General features: G+C 37.8%; 1 protein-coding gene across 1 annotated transcript in view; it reads left to right on the top strand.

Annotated features, from left to right (window-relative positions):
- Positions 1-23,610, top strand: part of OCA2 (OCA2 melanosomal transmembrane protein) — a 177,113-nt gene that overhangs the window by 96,420 nt on the left and 57,083 nt on the right. The window contains exons 18-20 of the mRNA XM_065653528.1: positions 14,102-14,229; positions 18,904-18,963; positions 19,534-19,638. Coding sequence (XP_065509600.1) covers positions 14,102-14,229; positions 18,904-18,963; positions 19,534-19,638 — 293 coding nt within the window. The remainder of the gene's footprint in view (positions 1-14,101; positions 14,230-18,903; positions 18,964-19,533; positions 19,639-23,610) is intronic.

Genomic DNA, 23,610 nt, shown 5'->3' with positions numbered 1-23,610 from the left:
TTAATGACTGGTGATTGTTTTTTGTCCTACTTTATATCAATAAAATAAATGAAAAAAAATTGGCATGGTTGGCAGTGCAGGCTTCTATTATTCACAAGCTGATCTTCAGCTGCAACCTTGAAAGTAAATAGGGGCTGCACATGTTCTGTATAATTTCTCCCTGTTCCGTATTCAAGGCAAACCTGCCAGATTGATGAATAAATGTTATTAAAGCATATCTGTAATTTCTGTTAACAATTAATGGAACCTGTGAACTTATACTGAGATCTCATTGGTGACTCCTGAATTCCACTATCTTGATGATAGCTGTCACTTATTTATTATTACTGAAGTAGTGTCACTGTGAGTCTCTATGGATTTTAGTTCTCCAGTGCATGGAAATGAATTTCCTAAAATACAGTACATCTTGTACTCTGATGGTTTGGGTAAATTTGTTCAATGTGTTTTTCTCATAAAAATGAAAGTAGATTATAGTTCAGTGTTTAATTTTGTACCAGAATAATGTTTTATATAGAAGCTGAATTGTTAGAAATCTAATAACTTTTAATTGCATTTGGTAGAGTGAATTAGAAAGATTATTGAATTCTTTATCAGTCCCCAGCCTTGATACAAATTTTCCATTATGAACTTGGAATCATTAATATAATTTGAGGGAACTGACATTTTAATTTAAATAATAAAATTTGCATACTTAGCTGCCTTTTAAAATGCAGAACACTTTCCTATTCAGTTTTTTTTATCTGTTCATCAATTTATTTAGTCTAATCCTATGGAGTATCAATGGTAATGAAAGCTTAGTACTCAGACTTTAAATAAACAGATACGAAAAACTTTAAACTTCTACAGTACATTCTGCCCCATGGGATTTTACTTTATTGATAAAGCATCTGAGAAAAGATGACAAAAGATGGAAGTAAAGCCCCTTTGAGGATTGTACCCGACTCCTATCTTTTCTTTAACTTCTGGGGAGTCATGGCTAGAGCTTGGAACTGTAATGAGATTCCCCAAAAGTGACAAAGGATTTTTCAAGTAAAATAAAGCAAGATTTTGTCGAAACATCAACTAGATTTTATTTTTAATAGAGTATGCTCAAAGCCACTGGGTCAGAAGGAATAGACAGAATCAATTTATATCCTACGTCCTTCTGCTTCTGTGGGGCAGGTCCTTCCCCTTTGGTTTGATTTCAGCCAGTTCAATGAGTTACTGAGCTGCTGTGAGCTCTGTGCAGTTCCTTCCGGTATCCACGCAGAGGGACCCATCACCTTTCTGGCCCTGCTTTTGTTTGCCCCTCTCAGTGATCTCTGCCTGCAACGCAGACAGCTTGCTCCTTGCAGACCTCTTCGCTCTTGCTCTCTTCCACCTCTGGACATCTGTTTCCCAGGGCCAGGCTCAGTACTTTCCGAGGTAGGGGAAGGTCCTCTCCTCCTTTTAGAGGGTTGCCACAAACTCTGCTCCTCCCATCTTCAAGAAACAAGGTGCAAACCCAAGAGCAAACAAAAGAGATATTGCTGGTTTCAGAGCAGAGATACTCTCTCTATATTGGCTGCAGACTGCTGGAAGCTGGAAAGTTATGCCAGTAGAAATGCAATTGTATGTTTGCTTTATTTGTGTATTCATTCGCACATCATTGCTACTACTGTCCTTGTTGGACACAGGACTCATGTCTAGGTGAATCTTTAGTATTACCATATATGGCTGTTCTCATCTTCCTTTGATGAAGTAATTATTTGTGAAAGGGAGAGATTTTTGGATTCACTGAATTCTTCTATAATTTAGGACTGCTATTTGCTCCAGCCCCAGCAGAAGACTGAGAGTTTCAAATCATAAACCTTGAGTGAGTTATCTTGGGTTGGTGGTTTTTTTTTTTTTGCTTCTGCAGAGTAGTTAAGTCCTCACGCTATTACCTGATTCCATTCTGGTTATTTTGGTGCTTCGATGTCTATGATGCTTCAGACGTCAGTGTTTAATCTAATCACCTCCAGTGGCCCTTAAAATAATTTCTGGAGGAGGTCAATGATCAGTAGAGGTGATCAACACCTGTGATTCATCTGAGCTACTTTAAAGGTCAAATTAATGGAACGATTCGCCTTACCCTATGTCACTTCAGTCTTGATATGCCAGAAGGCATCATCTCAAGCTATACAAAATTTTGGTTGTAGACAATTAATACGAAAAAACATGATAGCTAGATAGACATTTGATTTGCTAATTAGTTATTTGGGGGGTTCCCTTCTAACCAAAATCAGTGTTGATGTTATTAACTAAAGCAGTGTTAGCAAAAAACCCAAGCTTATGAACTTTAAAAAAAGTTATGGTTTTATTGTTTTAACTAACTAACATGATCACTATCACCTTTCTGGGCATTACGACAAGTTCTGTGTGAGTCACTACTCTACATCACTTCTGTGAAGCAAACATCCTACGTTATCTTGTTTGATGACACCTCATTTATATAGTTAAATCTAGCTTCTCTTGGAAAACTCTCTCTTCTATATTCACTGCGGTTTAACTTCTGACTGCAGTCTTGGTCTACAAATTCTGCTGCAGATACTTTTGAGGATCTGAAACTCTCTTTTTGCAATTTATCTTAACCATTTGTATCTGGCATAATTGAAACATTTTAAAACTGTGATTGAAATAGTGGAAAAGTAGAGAAATAATTGTTTTCATTTTAAATTTGAACTGACTTCTGTTTCTTTGGTAGACCATGATGTGCAGGACTCTATTTTATTGCTGGTGAATTAATGGAGAAAAGTTTTCAGTTGCTGTAGATACAAAAGACTCCTGGTTTATAGTCACTCCTTTGTATACCAGTTGTCATATTTTCTGACTAACTTCCGTAATTTACTGAAAAATTGTTGAAATACACCAGATATATTAAATAATTGGAAAGGGCTTCAGCAGAACAAAAAAGAACCTAAATTACATCTACAGAGAATTTTATGCAAATTATAGCAAAAATTTTGTCTTTAACCTGCAGAGAAGTGTGATACCTCAAATTCAGGAGACTGGACTGGATCTGAAGTTTCTCCCATATAATTTCTCTTGATTTTCTTGCTGCATTTGTTGAAGTGGATGTGCATGATTTTCAGCTTACACGTAATTTACCTAGGTGAACCAATAGTTATAACAGAGTTGGGACTGAATAACACTTGTCTGGTAGCTTGCTTAGTGATGAAGAAAGGGCTGCATTGCCTTAGAGAGCTTCTCAAACTTACTTAAATTTGCTCTTGAATCACAGAATGTCAGAAGTTCCATATGGTTACTTACTTGGCTTAGAAACAACGTAGCTAGTCCTCCATTACTGCAGCCTACTAATATTTTAATAACTAATTTACCAACTTTCTTTTCTGCAGTGTTTTCCACAATGAGTTCACTGCAGCAATGATAATTCCTTACAACTTCGAGACTGATCCACAGGATCACAGAATCACAGAATGGTTGGAGTTGGAAGTGACCTCTGGAGATCATCTAGTCCAACCCACCTGTTAAAGCAGGGTCACCAGAGCAGATCACACAGGAATGTGTCCAGGCGGGTTTGAACGTCTCCAGAGAAGGAGACTCCACAACCTCTCTGGGCAGCCTGTTCCAGTGCTCTGGCACCCTCAGAGTAACCAAGTTTCTGCTCGTGTTTAGATGGAACCTCTTGTGTTTCAGTCTGTGTAAAAGCTTGCACGAGAGATAGCAGTTCTGTATCCAATGATGGAAACCTTAAACATAGAGATCTTTGGCTAAATTATTTAATGCTATAAGCTAAAAAAGAACTAATATTGCACAAGTGAAATAAATGTAGTCTGTGTGGGTTTGTTCTGAATGTGCAGCCTAGGAAACTGCCGAAGATGAACTCTAATAAGCTTTTCCCCCAGCTTTCATCTGTGCCCTGGGATAGAGTATGTATGTGCATTTTAACTTGTGCTAAGAAGTTTCTTTAGAAAAGTGGAAATGTTTTTAAGCTTGAACCACTCCCCCACAGCTCTGTGAGAAAGATCCTGCCTGACAGTGTGCACCAGAACTTCTTAGGACCAAAAGATTTATAAATAGTCATGGAGAAGGAGCACAGGGCTGAGAAAGGTGTGGATGGATTCCATTAGTCTGAAAGGGGTGTCAAAGTCAAAGCATCCATAAGGCTCTTCTTTTGACACTTTAAATGGTTATTCTCAAACTTTTTTTCCCATCTGCTATCAGTGATAAATAGATTAAACTTTGTTAAACTACTATCCTATATGGTGGTGGAGTTGTATAAATCTGACACTGTTTACAAGCAATAAAATAATATGTGCAGAGATAAACAAACTTAGCTCTCAAAATTTAAGTCTTTGTAGTCATAGAGAGGGAGGAAAAGAGAAATTGTTCATATTTTGGAAATGTTTGGTTTCAGGTGAATTTGTGCAATAGTTAAAAAGTAAGGTTCATTTTAGTCGATGTCACTGAGGAGTTATTTTATAAAATGTTTGAAAAAAACAGGTCAATTAATTAAGCTGGTGTATAATAGTTCAGTACTTAAGAGAAAAGGAAATCCTGGTGAGACAGTCAGCTATTGAACTGTAAAAACTGGTGAATGACAGATTTAAGGAAGCATAGGCTTAATGTCAAAAGCCCCATAATTAAATTTAGCACAACTTATATTTCACATCTTATATAACTGTGTCATCAGTGTAAAAAGTGCACATTTGCTCTTTAATTTGCCACTGAATCTAACATTTATCTCCAGATTATCCAGGGTCTATGATATGAATCAGTTTTAGCTGAGGAAAGCTTGTAGGTATTGACTGCTCAAATAATACTGAATTATCAACCCCTTTTTTTTTTTTTTGCAAAGCTTTCCAACCTGGTTTGATAAGTTAAGGAACCAGATGCAAAGACTAGGAAGCAACATTTGCGGGCCTTTTCTATACAGCTAAAAATATCAGCTTGAATAGTCTGTGGTTGCCTGGAAACTCCTTCACACATTTCAGTAAAGTAAATGGTTTTTGTCCCCAAAACATTTGGATTAGGGATGCCTTCTTTGTGTATGCCAGCAGGCTCCGGCTTTCAAAATATCATTGGTGATGTTATGCTTGTGATATTGGGGGCAAAAAGGGGAACATTCCTTATAACCAGAGCTAAGAATTTATTGTTATTCTAATTAAAAGTTGTATCAGCGTAAGCAAAACATGACAAATGGATATTTCTAGTCCTCTTAAGAGAATACTAACACAGTTCAAATTACCTAGTTAATACAAAACTCAAACAATACGCAGTTAAAACTGTTGTAAAAAAAAAAAAAAAAAAAAAGACAAACCCCGCTCCAAATAGTCACAGTATCTCCCCCTTATATTCTGATGTTGGGGTCACCCTTTGATACTCTGCAGGTTGCCAAACTTCACTGGCTTAGGTGGGGAGGAGTCACAACAAAGTGTTGATATATTCAGGTCTTTTCTGGGATAAGCGTGATAGAAGTGTCTTGCTTCTCTTCACCAGGAGGTGAATAGCGTTGATGTTGATGGTTTCTTCCTCTCTGTGCTTGGGTCCCCTTGACCTCTTTTTCATGAATTTTCTAAAGCTTTACAGCTTGCTTTTTCAAATTGAGTCTTTGGCTCTGTATTATACCTAATTTTATCATATGAGGTATGTTGTGTGTATGTTACGTACTTGTTTCTTGTGCTTTTTGTTACCCCTAAAAATGGGTTTAGACCATCTTCTAAGTTTTGCTTCATCATCCATGACTAACCACTTTTGAGTTGCTGATAAACCTGAGGCCTTTGGTATCAACCTGTGCATCCCTTTTTAGCTGCAAGTACTCATCCTACACACTCTTATCTGTGGAAACTTCTTTATTCTCTTACTGTTTTCCATTAACACTCCACCTACACAAAGCTGTGACACTGTTTGCTGTGACTAAAGTGCTTTCTTTAGTTCCTGGCCTGATAATGGTAAACAGATCAGCAAATTGTAGCATCTGACAAGGGTGTCCAGCCTGATGTAGTAAAATATAATAAGGTTAGAGCCATACCTTTAGGCACTCCTCTTTGAAAGACCTCAACCCTTTCTGGAGACCTTTCCAGGTCCTTGCAGTTGTGCTTGCAGTGGCTGATCTGCTGCCCCTTTACCCAGGTGGAATCAGCAACAACTGTCCGTGGAGTTTGACACATATGTCCTTATTTATTGCTCTTAGCCTCCCTGCTCTTGCTTCATTCATCTACTGTTTTATCTGTTCTGGCATGCAGTGGTGTTCGTTTAAGTTGTCTAGTGCTTTTACCTTGAGGTCAAGAAGAGCACTGCATGTGGCTGACCTGCTGGCCTCTGAGTATGTGCTATGGAAATTTGGTTACACCATGAAGATATAAGGTGTTGTTTTAAAATTAGAATGGACATAACTGTATTTAAGAGACTTAGTACATCTTTGATTCATAGTTATGTTGGAAAAATTCCTGGTACAGTGTATGTGAAAATGAGTTAAAAATAAATTTGACAATTATTTTGTAATAATGAGAATGTTGGAATGGAACTAAACTGATGCAGTCCATGTTGACTCAGACTCTGAAAGTCTGGTCCAGATCTTAGTTATTCCTCCTTCTTAGCACAGCACTTTGCTCCTGAAAATAAGAGAAATCTGTTTTCCATGATCCTTGCAGTCTCATTTTTTTTAGGATAGTTTTAAAAAAATTCTGCCTTTGAAATTGCACAGTCATCTTTACAAACATGTAATTAAGCATGGAAAATATCCTCTGTGCTTGCACCTGCCCATATACTTGATGCGAGAAAAACAAGAACCAGTAACAGTTGTATCTGCTAGTGCAGTTTTTGCGCTTTATTGCTTACTTCTAGATAAGTTGACCTTTCCTCTTTCTTGATATTTGCATATTTTGAAATTATTTTTCATTCACAAAAGTCAATGAGGCCATGGCAATGGAGCATGTTGTTTTGCAGTGACCTTTACTGGGATAACTCTGTAAATTTTTTAGACTTATGGATTGGTGCAATGTACACAGCTTTATATCTGTCAACACATCTTCCCTGTAGATAGAGTGCCTAGCTATAGCAACCTCTAACCAGGGTTTCTTTCTCACATTGTTCTATTGTGAATGCCATCCTATCTCATCTATGAAATCGTGTTTGCAGAAATAACACAGTTTGGTGTTGACATAGCAATACAAAGGTGAATGTGATTTTCTGCATTCTGACCTCACAGTATTAGAGTTATGCCACAAAGTCCAGCCCATCCTTTCCTAATGCACATGTGCTGATCTGTGATTACAAAGTAGATAGTCCTTTGTATCCTTGTTTTATGCTATTCTTCTGGTTTTTACTTCACAATTACCTTCGGTCAGTATAGGCGTCTGTTTCTTTTGCCTTGCATGGGGTTATAGTTTCCACCAACTTTTTTTCATGTTCTTTCAATCCTCCTGTATTGTACCAAGAATTTCCTGTTGCGGTGCAAGCTGTCCTGGAGTGTCACCGTCCCCGGAAAGTAACCTTAAACTGTGGTGCTACAAACAGCACAGAATAACTGAAAGTGATTTCTTTGAAACTAAGCCTATGAAAAGAGACAGCTCAAAAGCCCAGCAAGTTGCTTTGTAAGAGGGCAACTTTATTAAAGAAGACTATTAAAGCTAAAACAGTGCTTATCAATTGACAGCAAGTACTACTTATAAATATTTGGCACAATTTCAGAATGTATATTTTCAGGGATGCCTGATAAAATACAGCAAAAACATACAGAAACTGAAATACAGGACATTTTCATTCACATTCAGAACTACTGATGAAACATACTCCACAAGTAGAGCAAACACTATTGGAAATATGTCTCTGATTTAACTTTTTCACCCAAATTTTTCTATATGCATGTATAAGAATATAGTTGAGTGTGTGCTTTACGTAACATTACAACTACACCATAGCATATGAAGGACTGGCATAGATCCTTAGGCTAAATTTTGAGGGGGTGTGGACTTATCAGGCTTCTGATTAAGCTGTTGGAACACAGTGATGGATTTTACTTCCTTGTATGTTCAATAACATGCTGTGTGAACAATTAATCAAAGGTAAGGGCCAAATATTTTCAGCTCATATGCCTGTTGTAGACATTGTGGGCTGAAAGTGTTTCTACAGTTCACAAAAAGTTGCTGTGGTCATTTTGACAAACAGAGTTGTTAAGATCACAGAAAAAGAATATCATACTTTGCTCAGTGACATGTCTAAAAAATCAGTGTATCCATCCCATTGTTAGCAGATAGGAGTATTATATTTTCATCTGGTAGGCAGTAGTCTAGCTGATTTTCAGAAAACTCATTTCTCTACTGCTGTGAATATGTGACCCTGAATACTGTGTAGCCTGAACCTTCCTCACTGCCATTACACCTCTTCCTCACTCCCTCTTGTCCCACCCACTACTGCTGCCTTGAGCGGGTTGCTCTCTGCCCTCTGGAGCAGTTTGGTACAAACCCAAAGACTACTAGGACCCATTTAATCTGCTTATCTTTGAGCTAAATATCCTGGATTCTTAATTTTTTTTCCTCAAAACTCAACTTTTCGGACTGTTGATTGCACTTACTTCTTTGTGTTGTATTTTCCAATGAGTACGCATCTTTCTTAAAGTATATCTTCTCAGGGTTTACTGGGGATGAAGAGAGCAGAAGTTGCTTCACAGGATTTGCCATTTATTGTCCTTACTCTGTATTTCAGTGAGCAACTAGATTTAGTTGTGATCCACTGTATTTCTCAAGTGTTTTCTGCAGGACTGTTAGGCACCCAGTTGGTTCCCATCTTAGATTTATGCAGTGTTAACTCTTCTTGCCCAAATGTAGTACTCTTGCGCGTGTCTTTCTTGAGCAGCACAACATTTTGACTAGTCCAGCACTGAGATGGTGCAATGTTGTCCTGGCTTTGGTTTTCAGTGCAAATATCTCAAGTGCCATTTCAGTTTCCACAAAAGTGAATTTTAAGTGTGCTTTCAGTATTCATAAAGACATTATTTGAAATTCTGTGCACATAGGTGAACATACAGTGTCTACATGTTCACATTGTTAGGAGGGAGCTTATTATGCTTTTAAGCTGGTAGTAGGTCAGACAAAATTACTTTTACTAAGGAATATAAATTTTTCGTAATGAACATTTGAAAGGTCTACAGATTATACAGTATTTTTTTCTTTCATTTTTTTCTCTTTCACCTACCTTCCTCCCACATATTCTAGGCTTCTATTTGATTCTATCAGATTGTTTTCTATTTTCAAGTTCTTCTGATTATTTCAAAATAAGGATTTTTTTTTTTTTTTTAGTAGAATTGCAATTGTATTCTCATCATGAGCTATTTATTGTTCCAAAGATGGTTTTCCCTACTGGGTAAACTGTGCAAGAAAGGCAGAGCACTCAAGCTATTTCTGCTGTACCTTTTTTTCTGATCCCAGGCAGAAGACACAGGAATCTTTTGTGTGAAGAATGCATTATGAATTTTCAAGGTGCATTTGATAATAAAATTTCCTCTTATTTTTCCTAAAATAAATAGAAACCATCACTATCTTCAACAGGTACCATATAAGTGCAGAAATGGAATTTAGATTCAGTTTCTCTCCATGTTATATTTCCAGAACATCAATAGTTGTGAAACAGAGGCAGTAAAAGGCAGTAAAGGAAGTGGTCTGTGGAACTAGAAATGGACTTTGCTTTCACTATAGTAACGAGAAGTTATTTTTTGAAATTATTTCGATTTCTCTTCCTCCTGGCTATCTTTTGTGGCCCAGTAAGCTAGAAAATAAATGAAGAGAGAAGCCAGTCTCTAATGTATCCTAGTTCTTTCAATTCTACAAAAAGGAAGGAATAGCTTCAAATTGAATCCAGGGCAAAAGCAAAGCTCCCCAAATACGTAAAACCCTGACACAATATGTTCGCTGTCATGAACGTACTTAGGAAGGCCTTGGAAAAGCCTTAGAAATGCTGCCCCCTTGGAAAAGCAGGCTGTCGTGAGTTCCTTAACTTTGTAGTTAACTTTGGCAAGTAGTTCAGCAGAGAGCTGTCAGTCAAGCAGTTATGGCAGAGATTAACTGCTGTGGCCTTCAGGCTTCAGAAGAAAACTTCACTCTTGTTCAGCTGCAGGGAGCTTGAGGTGAAACTGTGCTACTACAAGGCACCATGAATGGAGATGTTGCATAAAATGCCCCAAATTCCTTGAGATACTTCCTCCTTGCTCTCCTCTCGGATCCCTCTTAGAGATGAGTAACTGCATCTCCTCATTGCAGGCATAGCAAGGAAAGCCAATATACTCTGAACAGACTGCGTGTGTAGACTGAGATAAGCTCTGCTCAGCCAAAACTGGCAGCTGACGTGTTTGAACTGTGCTTGCTAGAGCACTGCAGGGGGACATGTCCCTTGCCTGTCCATATTCTCAGAGAACAATATTGCAGGGCAGGGCAGTGTTCTCTCATGCAGAGCCATGTACATGGAGCTAATAAGTGCTGATAACACTCATGGTGCAAGAAAATGCCTGGCTCTATCCAGCTTTTGTGCCATTCAACTTTTAGCTAATAATTGTTATCTCTGTATAGCATGTTCAAGTTGATTTGTTTTTGTTGGAGGCGGGGGGTAGAAATAATGGCAAGATATTATCGCAGATTGTTCCAGAACGATTGAGAAAATTGCTGTTCTTTAATTCTTCACTTTGTTGTACTTGCATACAAAGTGTATGTAACAAAATGTAGTGTTGTCAGTTACATTTGTAAAAAATAGCATTAAAATTCTGCTGCTGAGCTCCTGATACGCACATATCTTCTTCCCCTGGCAGTATTGCTCTCATAGGAATTGCTATCATCTTTGTTTATTTAAGGTAGAGCTGAACCCACTGTTCTTTGCTGGAATTCAGAGAACAGCCAAGACTTGACAGTCACAAGAAAATTAGCCAGTGCTTTTCCCAGTGGTAGACATGAACTGACAGTTCTCTCCTCCCTTTCTTTTGCAACTTTGGAAACTCCTGGAGCAGTCCTGTTCCTAGGGTGTGTAACTGTTTTAGCCAAGTCTGATTTGACTTGGATATGATTGAGATTATCAAGAACCTTCAGAACATTTTCCTCAAAGATCCTCTGTATGACATTTACCATTTGAACATTCAAGCTACACACATACCCAGAGTCTGGTGCACAAAAAAACTGCATAGATTTTCAGCTTATGCCAGAATCCAGGATTCATCCTAAGCAGTAAGGAATATTACCACTCTTCAGTCAGTCCTGGAATCTCTTTCCAATGGGTGGTAAAAATGCCATTCTTCACAGGAAAATCTGGCAGCTCTTTGGAAAGAAGAGAAACAAGGCTGTGGTACCTGAAGCTACAAAAGTGGCTGAGGTATATGTTTGGGAATAGAGGAGGGCAGCTGCTCTAGCCCCTTACAAAATTTGGAAGGCTGAGATGGTTGTGACCCAGCACTTCTTTCATTTTCCAAAAAATGAGCTTTCATGAAGAAAGAGACTCCATAACAGTATGAAGGGCATGCATGCTCTACCCCAGGGCACCACACCCAGCTTTCCTCATACAGCCAAACTGAACCTTTTCTAGCACCTGGCATCTCTCTCCCTGCTTCCGTGACATGGGGTGGATTTCATCCTGCCTGTGCCACGTTTCATATTGCCTAGGGCAAAGGATGGCCAAAGGACAGTTTGCTTTCAGAGCCTGGCTTCCCTGAAAGGAAGGGAGAACAGCTTTACCTCCCTGCTGGACTTTAGGAAGGGATTTGTGAGAGAGACCAGCTACTCACACCCTGTTCTCTTCTTTGGTGGTTTTTGCTCTTCTCCTCGCTTGCAGTATGATGCTCATGCATGAGCTATCTTTAACCACATGCTTGGATTAGATCACGGTGACCAAAGCAGGGAACAGACTTGCTCAGCTTGCAGCATGGCAGCATTTCTGTCTTTGGAAGTGAACAGAGCTGGCTGTGAGACATGTCTTTTTGGATCCAGTGAGGCACTCAGATCGGATTATACTCAAAATTTGTATTGGGAGCAATGTAGGAACTGAAGTTAAAAAATCTGACATACAAAATTCCTTCAGTTTTCAGCTCTCTGCTTGGCTTTGGCTAAGTTTCTACCTATATAGTGGTATTTCTGCCAAAAAACTATATCCTTGTCCTTCATACCTGTTTCCTTACAAGGATTTCCCAGCATCTCACTGTAGGTTAGGTTTGGACCAGGCTGAAGAAAAAAACTCTTGTGAGGGCTGCTTTACAAGGAAAAGGCAAGACCAGTGCAATCAGTCGTGTCAAAGTTTTTCAAGAAGGAGGATCATGGAGAGAGGGCTAGGGAAGGGAGAAGCTGTTTGTACTACTGGAAAACATGGTTTTAGCCAAGCGGAGAGGACAGAAGGCAAATTAGGGGCATCAATAGCAGAGCTGAAGTGGGAAGAAGATGACACTTGGAGATGCTTGAGACAAAAGAAATAGGTCATTGGCTGAAGAGTTGGTGTCACTGAGGGCTGTTTGTTTTTTGGAGCCAAACAATGCAAGAAGTGTGATACCACTGCTGCTCAAATACCGCAGAAGAAAATAAAACCATCTCAATGCATGAATGCTGGAGCTGGTGTCAAGGTAGCTGGTTTAGCTCTCCTTACCAAACAGGTGAACCAGAGTAACTCCTGAGCTGCTAGTTTTGGTGTTTGGGCAGGTCTGGTTGCCTGCACTGAACTGCAATATTTTCAGCAGATGTTGCTTACTGGTCATAGTTCACCTGAAATTCTCATTTAAAGAGTGCAGTCTGACACTGAAAACTCCTAAAATGTACTTGAGAGAGCAAGATGCATGCTTTGATTAGGGAATACTTATGTGACACTGTATAGGATTTTTCAGAGAAAATAGTTAATATTTACAGCTTCATGAACAGTGAGAACCTTTGTTGTCTTTATTTATCTTATATTTAAATAGGATTTAAAAGGAATATAGCTTAATTTTAAACTAGGATGGTTTTGGATCACTTTCTTCTTTTACATTAATGGAAAAACACTATGCATAAACTGTAAGTTGAATGGCCTAAAATTACATGAATCAGTCTTCTATCTTATATTCTTACAACCATGGTTGTTGAAGGCTTTTGGAGAGGGCTCACTTAATTAATCTATCTACTTTTTAGCAGAGGCATATTCTCCCTAACTCACATTTGGTATTTGATTATAAGTTTGTGACTTAGAGTTGTTTGCCAGCAGAGATTGTTATTCTTCCTCACTTTTTCTGCAGTTCTGTGAATCTATCACCTTCTGTCTGAATGTATGAAATAGGGTGAGATGTATGAAATAACCACAACGAAGAGAGAAATAACTTGAAGAGGTGGAAGGCTTTATTTAAATGAATTAAAGAAAACCTAAAAGCATGTGTCAGTTTTTATATGTAAAAAAATTGTCTGCTATTAAGGGAAAAAATAGAGAAGAAAGGCAGAAAGGGGAGTATCATTCTGAGGAAAAAGCCACCCCAAATCTTTTTGTTTCACGTTCTGAAATACTATTCTATTGCTTAAGATAAAAGTGCCAGAGGAATCAAACAGCTCCAGAAAGCATTTTAACTGTGCAGAGAGAAAGTGAGTCTTGCTTGAATGGAAGATTTGCTGATTACATTCTCTGGCTGATTGTGCATTTGATTTGCATTTTCTCTCAATCAGTTACCTAAATATGTCCCTTAAAACACTTCAGGATGTATAGAGGGAACCTGTCTGGAGAGAGCCTATTTTGCTATTTAAAGTCAGTCCCTCTTCTATTTTAAAGAGATTTTCCTTTCCTCTGTTTATCTGCTCATGCACATAGCCAATAAGTCTTCAAGCGGGGCTGCAGCCAGACTTTTGGGGGCTGCAGAATCCCTCAGTCTGCCTCCTAAACACCTAAAGGTTTCTCTGTGACGCAAACACAGTGATTATTTGGGGTAACCCAAATATGCCTTATTTGCCTTTTCTTTCCCCCTCCCCCCTTTTCTAATTTATTTTAATTTGCAAACAGAGACCATGCATCCTGGAGTATCTGTGAACTTTCCCTGTTACACTATAAGAGCAAAAGTACAGCAAGAATCTTTGAAAATCGCAATACTGTAGCTTTTATGTTGGCAGTATATAACAAGTCTGTGAAGTACTATAAAGTGTTGTTCTTTCTTTTTCTCATGTAGGCTGGATTGCCATGTTGGGAGCCATTTGGCTGCTAGTGCTAGCAGACATCCATGATTTTGAGATGATATTGAACAGAGTTGAGTGGGCGACCCTCCTTTTCTTTGCAGCATTGTTTGTTCTCATGGAGGTAAGATTCTGTGATTTCTAAAGACTGAAGACTTACAACTGACTTAAAATGTGAATTATATTCCTGGGCAGAGGCCTCCTGCAGATTCAGTCCCACTGGAATATTGAAGATTGAGTGTAGTCATAGTAGTACAGAGAGAAATTGCAGAGTGGTGGAAGCTGGCTGGACCTCTTTGAGGTTTAATTTTTCGCTGTAGGCTTGGTCTCTCTCTCTCTTTCTGCTTCATTTGCTGAATATATCTGACACAATCATTTCCCATAAGTGGAATTTTAGTTTCCAGATTTGTCAGCGGTTTTTGTGTGCAGATAGTTTATAAGTATTTATGTGTTTGCTTTGCAATTACTTAGATAAGTCATAGGAAAAATAGAAGAACAGGAATAAACCAAAGTTGAAAAACGCTCCTGATGCTGTGTGCTACATGCTGGCTACCAAATGGCCTAAGAGATTTCATGGGAGTATGCTTTGAAAGGATAATATAACTGAATTTCAGTTTGCAATTGTAATTTAAAAAGATATTCAGTACTCGGAATGCCTGGATATCTTGCTGTGTAGTTTCTTTTCATTTGTTTGCTTGACTATCAGAAACAGTCCATCCATGTTTGTATCCTGTTTTATTTACTGTTTGAAACCTTTGTATAGCCTGAGAGGATTTATTTTTACCCCGAATATTTGGATAATTGTATGAATACCTACGTTCAGTTGTCAATTAGGCTTCTGTGCATTCCATAAGATGCTTTGTGTTTTTCAGTTGTTCTTTATTGGGTTTAAGTGATGTAATTATGTTGTAGAAACATCACTGATAAAACTCAAGTGACCACTGGCACTGCCATGGCTAGTGAATTGTCTGAGTGAACAGCCTGGGCAAAGCCTCTATAACAAACTTGTTTGCACAGCCTCCTTCCCTCACCCTCAACCCCAGTTATCGCAAGGAGCCCAAGAATTTGTAAACTGGGATCTATTATAAAAAAACCAAAACAAACCAAAACACCACCACCAACAAAAAAACATCAGCAGTAAAAGGGATGAAATTCGAACCAAGTACAAACAGTGAATAATTCAACCAACTCTAATGCCAAAGTGGAAGTCAAAATCTAGTAACCTCTGAGAATATGAATAGAAACTCTGATTATCATTTAGAAGCTTATTTGAGAGCTAGTAGTTCTAAAATTAATCAGGAAATATTACTTTATTGTACACCCATTACTACAGACAATTTTTAGTTCTCTGTGCTATCATGCTCTATATATCCTTGCATTTTGTAGCTCTCATAGAGAATCCATATTGAAACCATGTTTCTTTTCTCTGCTATTGCTGTAACAGTTTATTAGTTGCATTCCCTGATGTATTTATTGGTTTAGCTTGGATTGAACAGTTTTGATTTGGGTGCTGTGTGGCTGCACAATAAGATATTAAAACACATAGGAATTTATTTGTCATTGACTGCCAGACTTCAAATATGACTGTTGTAATTCACTGAACTTCATTTTTATGGTTTCTCAGGTCACCAGTGAATAGTTTGGAATAACAGCAGTTTAAGGTCGTGAAAGAAACTCGTACACATAATAAAGAAAAAAGTGAGACACACTAAATTTTTCCCCATAAATGAATGAGAAAAATGTTCTAAGTATCATTGCTGCTAATTTTGGTCTGAATCTATTACCCTTTGGGTTAGGAGGAGATGACAGTCCTTACCAAAGCATTTTTCTTTCCTTTAAGTTAACAATGTCAAGAAGAAACAAGTCAAAACCAAGATATGCATTGAAGAATAAGAAATCTTTCCATGAACTAGGCACTCAGGAGTCCTCAACTCATATTCTTCATCCTTGGTGATCCTTCATCTTCGATGGTTCTCAGTATGAAGCTATTTCCTACTGCTATAAATGTTCCCTTTCCTATTACAAAGCACATTTAAAAGCCTGTGTACGACTTAGGCTGCAAGTCATTTTGGAAAATTTGAATTAAGTTCCAGAGCCATGGAGGAACTCTTGGAGGTTCTGCCTTTGAGTGCTTATTGGTCTGGTCTGGTAGATCTTTTGCAATGAAAAAGCCAGAAATCCTTGTTTTCTATTGTGCCCTTCTTGTAACTCGTCTTTCCAACTGTCTTTTTAGTCCTTGTTGACAACTGGCTGTTACAGGCTATAAAATCTTTCGCCGTCTGTCTCTTTGTGATATAAGTTCCTGTGCCTCTCAGGGATACAGCATAGAGGATCTTGTTCAATTTTATTATCAAAATTGACATTTTACCTTAATCCCTTCAGGCAGAGTGTATTTACAACAGTCATCATGACATGCCGTCCATATGAGGGTTTCATGCAAACTGCCGTGCATAAATTAAACTTTGATCTAAAATGGTGCTTTATTTTTTCTGCAGTAAAACTCTATTTTGAGCTGTCAGACAGGAGCTAGTATGCTTGAGGGCATAAGTTAGTGCAATAATACTTATTCCTCTTAGAAGATACGGGAATATGCAGGAGGCCCTTTGTGTGGTTTACACCCAGAGGAGGCCAGTGCCAGGATGCTAACCAGTGACTTTCTGTCTGGGTGCTTGCAGGCAATCAGCCTGGATATTGTAGAGACATCCCGAAGTTGGTTATGTGATTAGTTCTGTCATCATCTCTAACATGATGGGCAGCCTTGAGTGTCTTGCAGGAGCCATGTGCGTGCCTTTCACTCCCTTCTCTCTTTCCTGAATATCTCCTGAATATGTGGTACCATGTCTGCATTCCAGAATAAATTTCGAGTGTTGCTGACAAGTAATATGTTGTGTTAATGGATAATTAAGTAATAAGGCAGCAATGTTAACTGAATGTAACTCTGAGCCCTGGTTGCTGACAGCTATGTGCTAAAAAGTTTATTTTAAAGTGTGAACACAAAGCAATTGCCGAAAAAAATTACAGTTCATTAGAAATACTGACTTTACATAGATTTTAGAAGTCCCTGTAATAACCTCTGAATTGGTAAAGTGAGGTAGACAGCTTAGAATGAAAACAGTAATTTAAAACTACCAGCAAGAATTCGTTTCTTAGGAAAGTTTCTCCTGGGAAGTTAAAGTAATGAAAAAATGAAATGTCTTTTTATTTTTTTTTATTTTTTTTTTTATGTAAGGGAGGGGGTTGTGTATCTAAATGCCTTATCACTTGTTTTCTGCATGCTGTGTTTTTAAGTGTAGATCTATCTTTTCTTGTGCAATGCATTGTTTAAAGGAAATATAATTTCTGGGACAAATTTAACATGTGGTGATACCCAAGCCACTAGCATTCAGCTGCTGCCTCAATGAGCTGCAGGTACAGGAACTGTCGATCTGAATGGCAGCCCCTTTGTTGCTCCGACATTATTGTGTCTTATACCACACCACTCAGTGCCTATTAGGATCTTTGTTCATCTCTGTCATGGAACTTGACAGTGTGTGAGTTGAATGATTTTTTTTTTTTCACTGCTGTCTCTGAAGGGCTCTGTCTGATGGCCAGGTGTGGGTGTTACATGGAGCTGTGAATATTGACTTCTGTGGCTCTGTGCAGGAATGGACTCAGTAAGCGAGACATTGCAGCTGACCGATTCTTTGTCATGGTAGAAGAAAAATGAAAGCAAGCCAACCAGCTTGGTTCAGGCTGAACCAAAAATGGTGTGATTTCTTCCTCTAAGAAACCGAGAAGTGATAAAATAGATGTACCCCATTCAACCTGGAAATAGTACTTCATTCTGGACTCTTATAAGAAAAGAATACAAAATCAAAGTGTATTAAAGTGTAGATCTCATGAGTTAAAATTCCTCTTTTACCTTGTGGTTTGATGGAATAGATCCCAGGGCATGAGTTCTCAGTTTATATTCTCCTGTCTGCCCAAGGAGAGATAAGAGTTACCACCACTAGGCTGGAGCCTTGCTATGTCTTTTCACACGTGGTAGTAACCATGGTTGTACAGGATGCTATCTGAGCACCCTGTACAAAAATGTGAATGAGTCTCACAGGGAGGACAGAGTGACCTGGTTCAGGTTGTCCCCTGGCCCAAGGCTTACAGAGCTCGCCTCAGTCTGGCTGCCTGACATGGGGATCAGAGACCTGATTTTCCTGCCTTTCAGGTGCTGCTGTTTCTGTGCCAATTTCCATTCACCCAAGATCTCTGGCCTAGTTTACAGATGGGTTGATGGGTTTGTGTGTGGTGTTCGTTTTTTGTTTGTTTGTTTGTTTGTTTGTTTTTTTAATGGGTCTCAGGAAGATGTTTAACAGAAAAATATGTTTTGCTTTCTCTTTTCTTCATCTGGGACTGAGCATGGTCAGATTTCATCTGACGTTTTAAACACATGATTTACTTCTATCTATATTGTGGCTTTGGGGAAGCTGGTTTAAAACCGGTTGTGTTCAGGTGTTCAGGAAAACATGCATCCACTGAAGAACGTTACTAAATTTCAGCCACTCTCTGATGCCTTTGCCCCACACTCTTAAGCAATCCCACCAGTCGTTCCAGTACAACTGACCCACTTCTGCAAATTTAGCTACAAATTTTGTTTTTGTCTTTTATTTCCACCATTTGCAAAGCTGTTATAGAAGCTACCTGAGATGAATATCAATGAATTGTGAATGGGAAAGAATTGTTGTATTCTCTTACATCCACTGAAAAAAAGAAACTGCATTAGGAACTTCACTAGTTGATAACAATGTCTTTTTATTTTTTTTAGGCTTTGGCTAATCTGCACTTAATAGACTATATAGGAGAGCAGACAGCTTTGTTAATAAAGGTTTGTTTAAAACATTTACAGCTTTTTAACACATAGGGAAAATAGTTTTACTCCAGTAGAATAATGCATACTTTCCTTTTGAATTTAATGTTAATGATTGCATGCCTACATCAGCAGTATCAAGAAAGCACGTTATACTTTGGCACGGGGGATATTTAATATGTATATATCTGTCCGCAGCCAGAATCAACATAGCTACAAATGCAAAAGGGAAAACTTTTCTGCAGTCTAAAAAACCGCTAAAATATAAAGAGTAAAAGGGGAAAATTTAGAGCTGCACAGTTTATTTCTTGTGTGAAATGCAAGTAGGAGTATTAGAAATGTGCAAGTATGAGCATTAGAAATAGCAGTCTTTGTATTTCTTTTTGATCAAATTTTCTTGGCAAAAGAACAATAATTGTATTACTGAATGTTGGGCTGTTTTCTTTAAAATGCTTTTCCTATCTTGGAGCCTGAAGGAGTAATAAATTTTGATAAATTAAAACTGTGAAGAACGTGCAATTATGCCGCGGTGGGGACAGAGCAATGCTGATCTCATCAACGTTGTAATTTGACTGCTCTCAATTCCAGGGGGTTCCCGAGGACCAGCGCTTGGCAGTGGCCATCATTCTAGTGCTCTGGGTGTCCGCTTTGGCCTCCTCCGTGATCGACAACATCCCCTTCACGGCTACAATGGTAGGTAGGATCTGCACAGCCTCCTCCTGGTGCTGGCGAGGGAGCTGAGCTTGTTGATTACAATTTGGTTTTTTTTCACCTCTTCTGTGTTGTTGTTTACTTGCTCCCCCGAGACTGAATATTATTACAAGCTTATTCGTACCATTTAGGCATCTAGCCGGACATTGCTGCCAGCAGCTGCAGTTAGCTGGGGAACTAGAGGCGCAGTTTTAACTGTGGTTTTGCACTTTCCCTCTTATATCCACATCCGTGCTAAGAAGTAAAATTGTCTTTTTGATGGAAACTGTTGCTATCTATCCACTGCTATCAATATTTTCCCTCTATGTACTGTGTAGGTATGTTAATGCTTTTTTAACACCCAAACCTTTTCTTGCTACCTTGCTTAAGTAATTAGTTTAAAAACCAGCAAATAAGGTTAAGCATAACAAATGCGTCTTAGCAGCTGAGTTTTAATATCAGAAAAGTATAAAATTATAACAAATTAGGGCATGATCAGATAGGTTTATTCAATCAAGTTCTCTGTTTAAAGTGCAATAATCCCTTCATTATCCTGTAGGAATGATTCATTGTTACAGCTTGTTTTCAGCTAAGTATAATTTTTTCTGCCATTGTTATTGGGTGGTCATGTCCACCATTAACCTGCACCAAGGTTTAAGACATTTCTTATCGGGCATATGACAGGTTGGACAGATTTGCAACTGCACTATAATAATATGTTAATATGGTATTTTGGTTTGATTAGTGTGGTGTTTCCTGTGGAATTATATTGATTTAACAACAACAGACTGCAAGAAATAGGCATGAAAGGAAAGACTGGTTCAGGATGAGTCACCTCCCAGCAAACACTTCAGGACTATTAAGCAAAAATGTAGAAATCTTAGCTTGGAAGGTTTTGCCTCATATCCAGCCAGTCTATGAAAAACCGATTTGAACCAACACCAAAAAGAACCTGCATGCATATTAACCAAAAGGTCTTTTACAGGTTTTGAAAAGAACTCTCTTTTAAAGGAGTATGTTTTGGGGAATGAGACTAAAATAAAGGAATTTTTTGAGTGCCTGAAGACCACTTTTGTATCTTTGGTGGAGGGAAATACAGGTGGACAGGAAAGGATCCTTGCCAACATATTAGACATTTAAAATGTATATCTTTTTCATTCTGTTCTGAGATGAACCTAAGAGACAGTTACTTTTTTTTTTTTTTTAACTAGGCAAAGAGGGGAACAGGAAGAAAGAAAAATGTAGGCATATTCTCACCTGTGCAAAAGCAGTCATTAGCTGAGGTGTTAAGACGTTAATATGTTATATGGAACACTAAAGTTGAGACCTAGCAACATCTAGCTCAATGAATGGGCTTATACTTTGGTCTTTGTCATTCTACATTATAAAACACTTACAGAAAATTCCTAAGTAAAAGTCTCAAGTTCTTATATAACATTGTGTAAACTTTCATTTAAAATTATTTTTGTTTCTTTGGCACTCGGTTCCTGCTATCAAAACAAGCAACATTTGTTTTTGAAAGGCTATTTATCACTATATATGTCAAAGTTAATAACTGTGATACCGTGTTTCTTTAAAAAAAAATCAGGTTGAAGGATGGTTGTCCAAATTTTCATTTCACCTTCTTTGTTTGTACTAGTGGGATAATCAGATTCATAATGACTGGCTTTGTGTATAGAAAAAATAAAAATGAAGAAAGTGTGAATGTCTAATTAATGGATCTTAAGACTAAAAATTTCATTTTATCTGTGTTTATATAAAGTTGACTGGTCCATTTTAAGATTCAGATTTGACAGCATTAAAATGTATAGCTTGCTGATTCTTACCTTAATCGGATGTCAAAAGTGGAAGCTGTAAATCAATATTTTAAAAAGGTAATTAGAATATGAATATATGTGAGCTAGCATTACAAATAATTCTGGAAAACAAACTGTTTTATGAATTGAAGTAAAGAAAATATACAAAGAAAATGCTTCCCTAGAAGAATATCTAAGCAGTTTCAAGAATTACTCAGTATCTACACAGATAAATTACAATCCTTGCTTACCCAAAAACATAAACACAACACATTATCTGCAGTCTTAAGAACAAAACCTAAATATTTTCAGTTATTTTAAGATGGAAATGTTTTAAGGTGCAAAATATTCATGTGTTTAAACATTTTGAACACAGTGATGCTTTCCAGCAGCCTTCAGCACCAGCATTGTGGAGAAGAACTCTCTCTTACTAAAAAATTCTGAAATTACAATAATTAGATTAGCTTAGTATTTGAAGCATCTTACCCTGGAAATACCTTTTCAGTGCAACACTGTAGTTCATAAAATTCTTCTTTGCTCTAGACAAGGATAAGTCTGGTATAACCTCACCATCAAAAATGTCAGTACCATACGGAATTCACATACAGAGGTTGATAAAATGAAATCTCTGCAAAGAGCTCAGAACATAGCAAGTATCTTATGCTGCAGAGGATGCTGCAGAAAGATAATTGCGTACAAGAAGCAGTAGAATGTGTTTCTAGGGACACTTAGCTCATCATAGGTTGATTGCTATTACTGTTTCTGTCTTGATGAAATTCTGTTTGTGTTAAACTAAAAACATTGGAACCACACAAAGACAAAACAGTCTTCAGAGTATCTTCCAATTGCTCGTTTCACATAATTTGTCCTGAATGCAAAGATCATGAACTGCCACAAAACAAGATGAGGAGATTGAAACTTGCTTGATGAACTGTAATTCCCAGACTTTTCCCTTCTCTTTAAGCATTGGAGAGTAAAGATCCAGCTCCCCAATTAAACATATGTTTATATGAGTGTTTATTGTACTTCATTGCATAAGCATGCCTAGCAATCATGATAGGAAAATCAAACATTTTTTGCCAATGTGTAAAAAATGTACGGTGGCAAAACATTTCGAGTTTGAGATATACTTTATGACAAACTCCACGATCTCTGACTGTGTGCAAAAGACTATGTTGCCAGCAGGAGATTTAATATATATAGATATATCTGAGATTTGCAAAACACACCCACAAAATGCTCTGTGCATATACAATTAATAAATTAAATAAATTAAGTCTCACACATTTTAATTCTTGAATGGCAAGGGTTTTTTTCATGTTGAGTATCCATCTTTCATGGAAGAATAAATGTAGTGAATCATGTAGTGATGCTCTGCCATTCTATTAATGCTCTGATAGTTTTCCTCCTTTTCCAAGAGGCTAAACTCACAATGACATACTTTGACAGGCAGACTTATTCATTTTTAAGGCCTGCACTTTCCTAATATTGTCATTTAAATAGGCATGGATTTCTGCCCTTAGAATGTTAGGTGACATGATTTTATTACCAGTATGCTATTTAGTTTAATTGACAAGTTTTATCAGCCACGTATGCTGGAGCCATCTGTTTATATTTTTCTTTTATTACCAGAACCAAAAATATAGCCATAGTAAACCCCCATTTTAGCTGACTTTAAATACTATTTCCTCAATATAGTGTGACAACCATTTTCCATTAACCACCTGGCTGGCAAGGTGACCTAGTCTTTCACAGGTCTTTGTTAGAAAATGGAATATTTTTTGCCCAATATTTACTGCCTCTAAAACTATCAGAGGCTTTTCATTTGCAATACTGAATATTCCATATGTATCTCATATTCTTAGTGACAGCTTTATTTTTAGGCTTTCTTTATTATCTGCCCTACTGGAGTTTTCTATGTTGTGCATTTAAATGCTTGACAAAAATGTGACTGGGCCGTAGCTGTCTGCTAAGACAAGCCAATCATCAATAATTTGGGAAACTACAAATAGGCTTTTTTCTATGAATGCATATTCTCTGCAGTTTTCACAGAAGACATCTTTACCACATGCAGTTCTTAGCAAAGAGTGTGCTGTTAAATCCCCTGGTGTTGAGCAGCCATGAATCCCTAAAATAAAGACATGAATTGCTGTTTAATTGTCATTTTGCACAAATAGAC

The sequence above is a fragment of the Caloenas nicobarica genome, chromosome 1 (assembly GCF_036013445.1).
Source record: "Caloenas nicobarica isolate bCalNic1 chromosome 1, bCalNic1.hap1, whole genome shotgun sequence".
Taxonomy (NCBI): Eukaryota; Metazoa; Chordata; class Aves; order Columbiformes; family Columbidae; genus Caloenas; species Caloenas nicobarica.
This window is presented reverse-complemented; position numbering and strand designations above follow the sequence as displayed.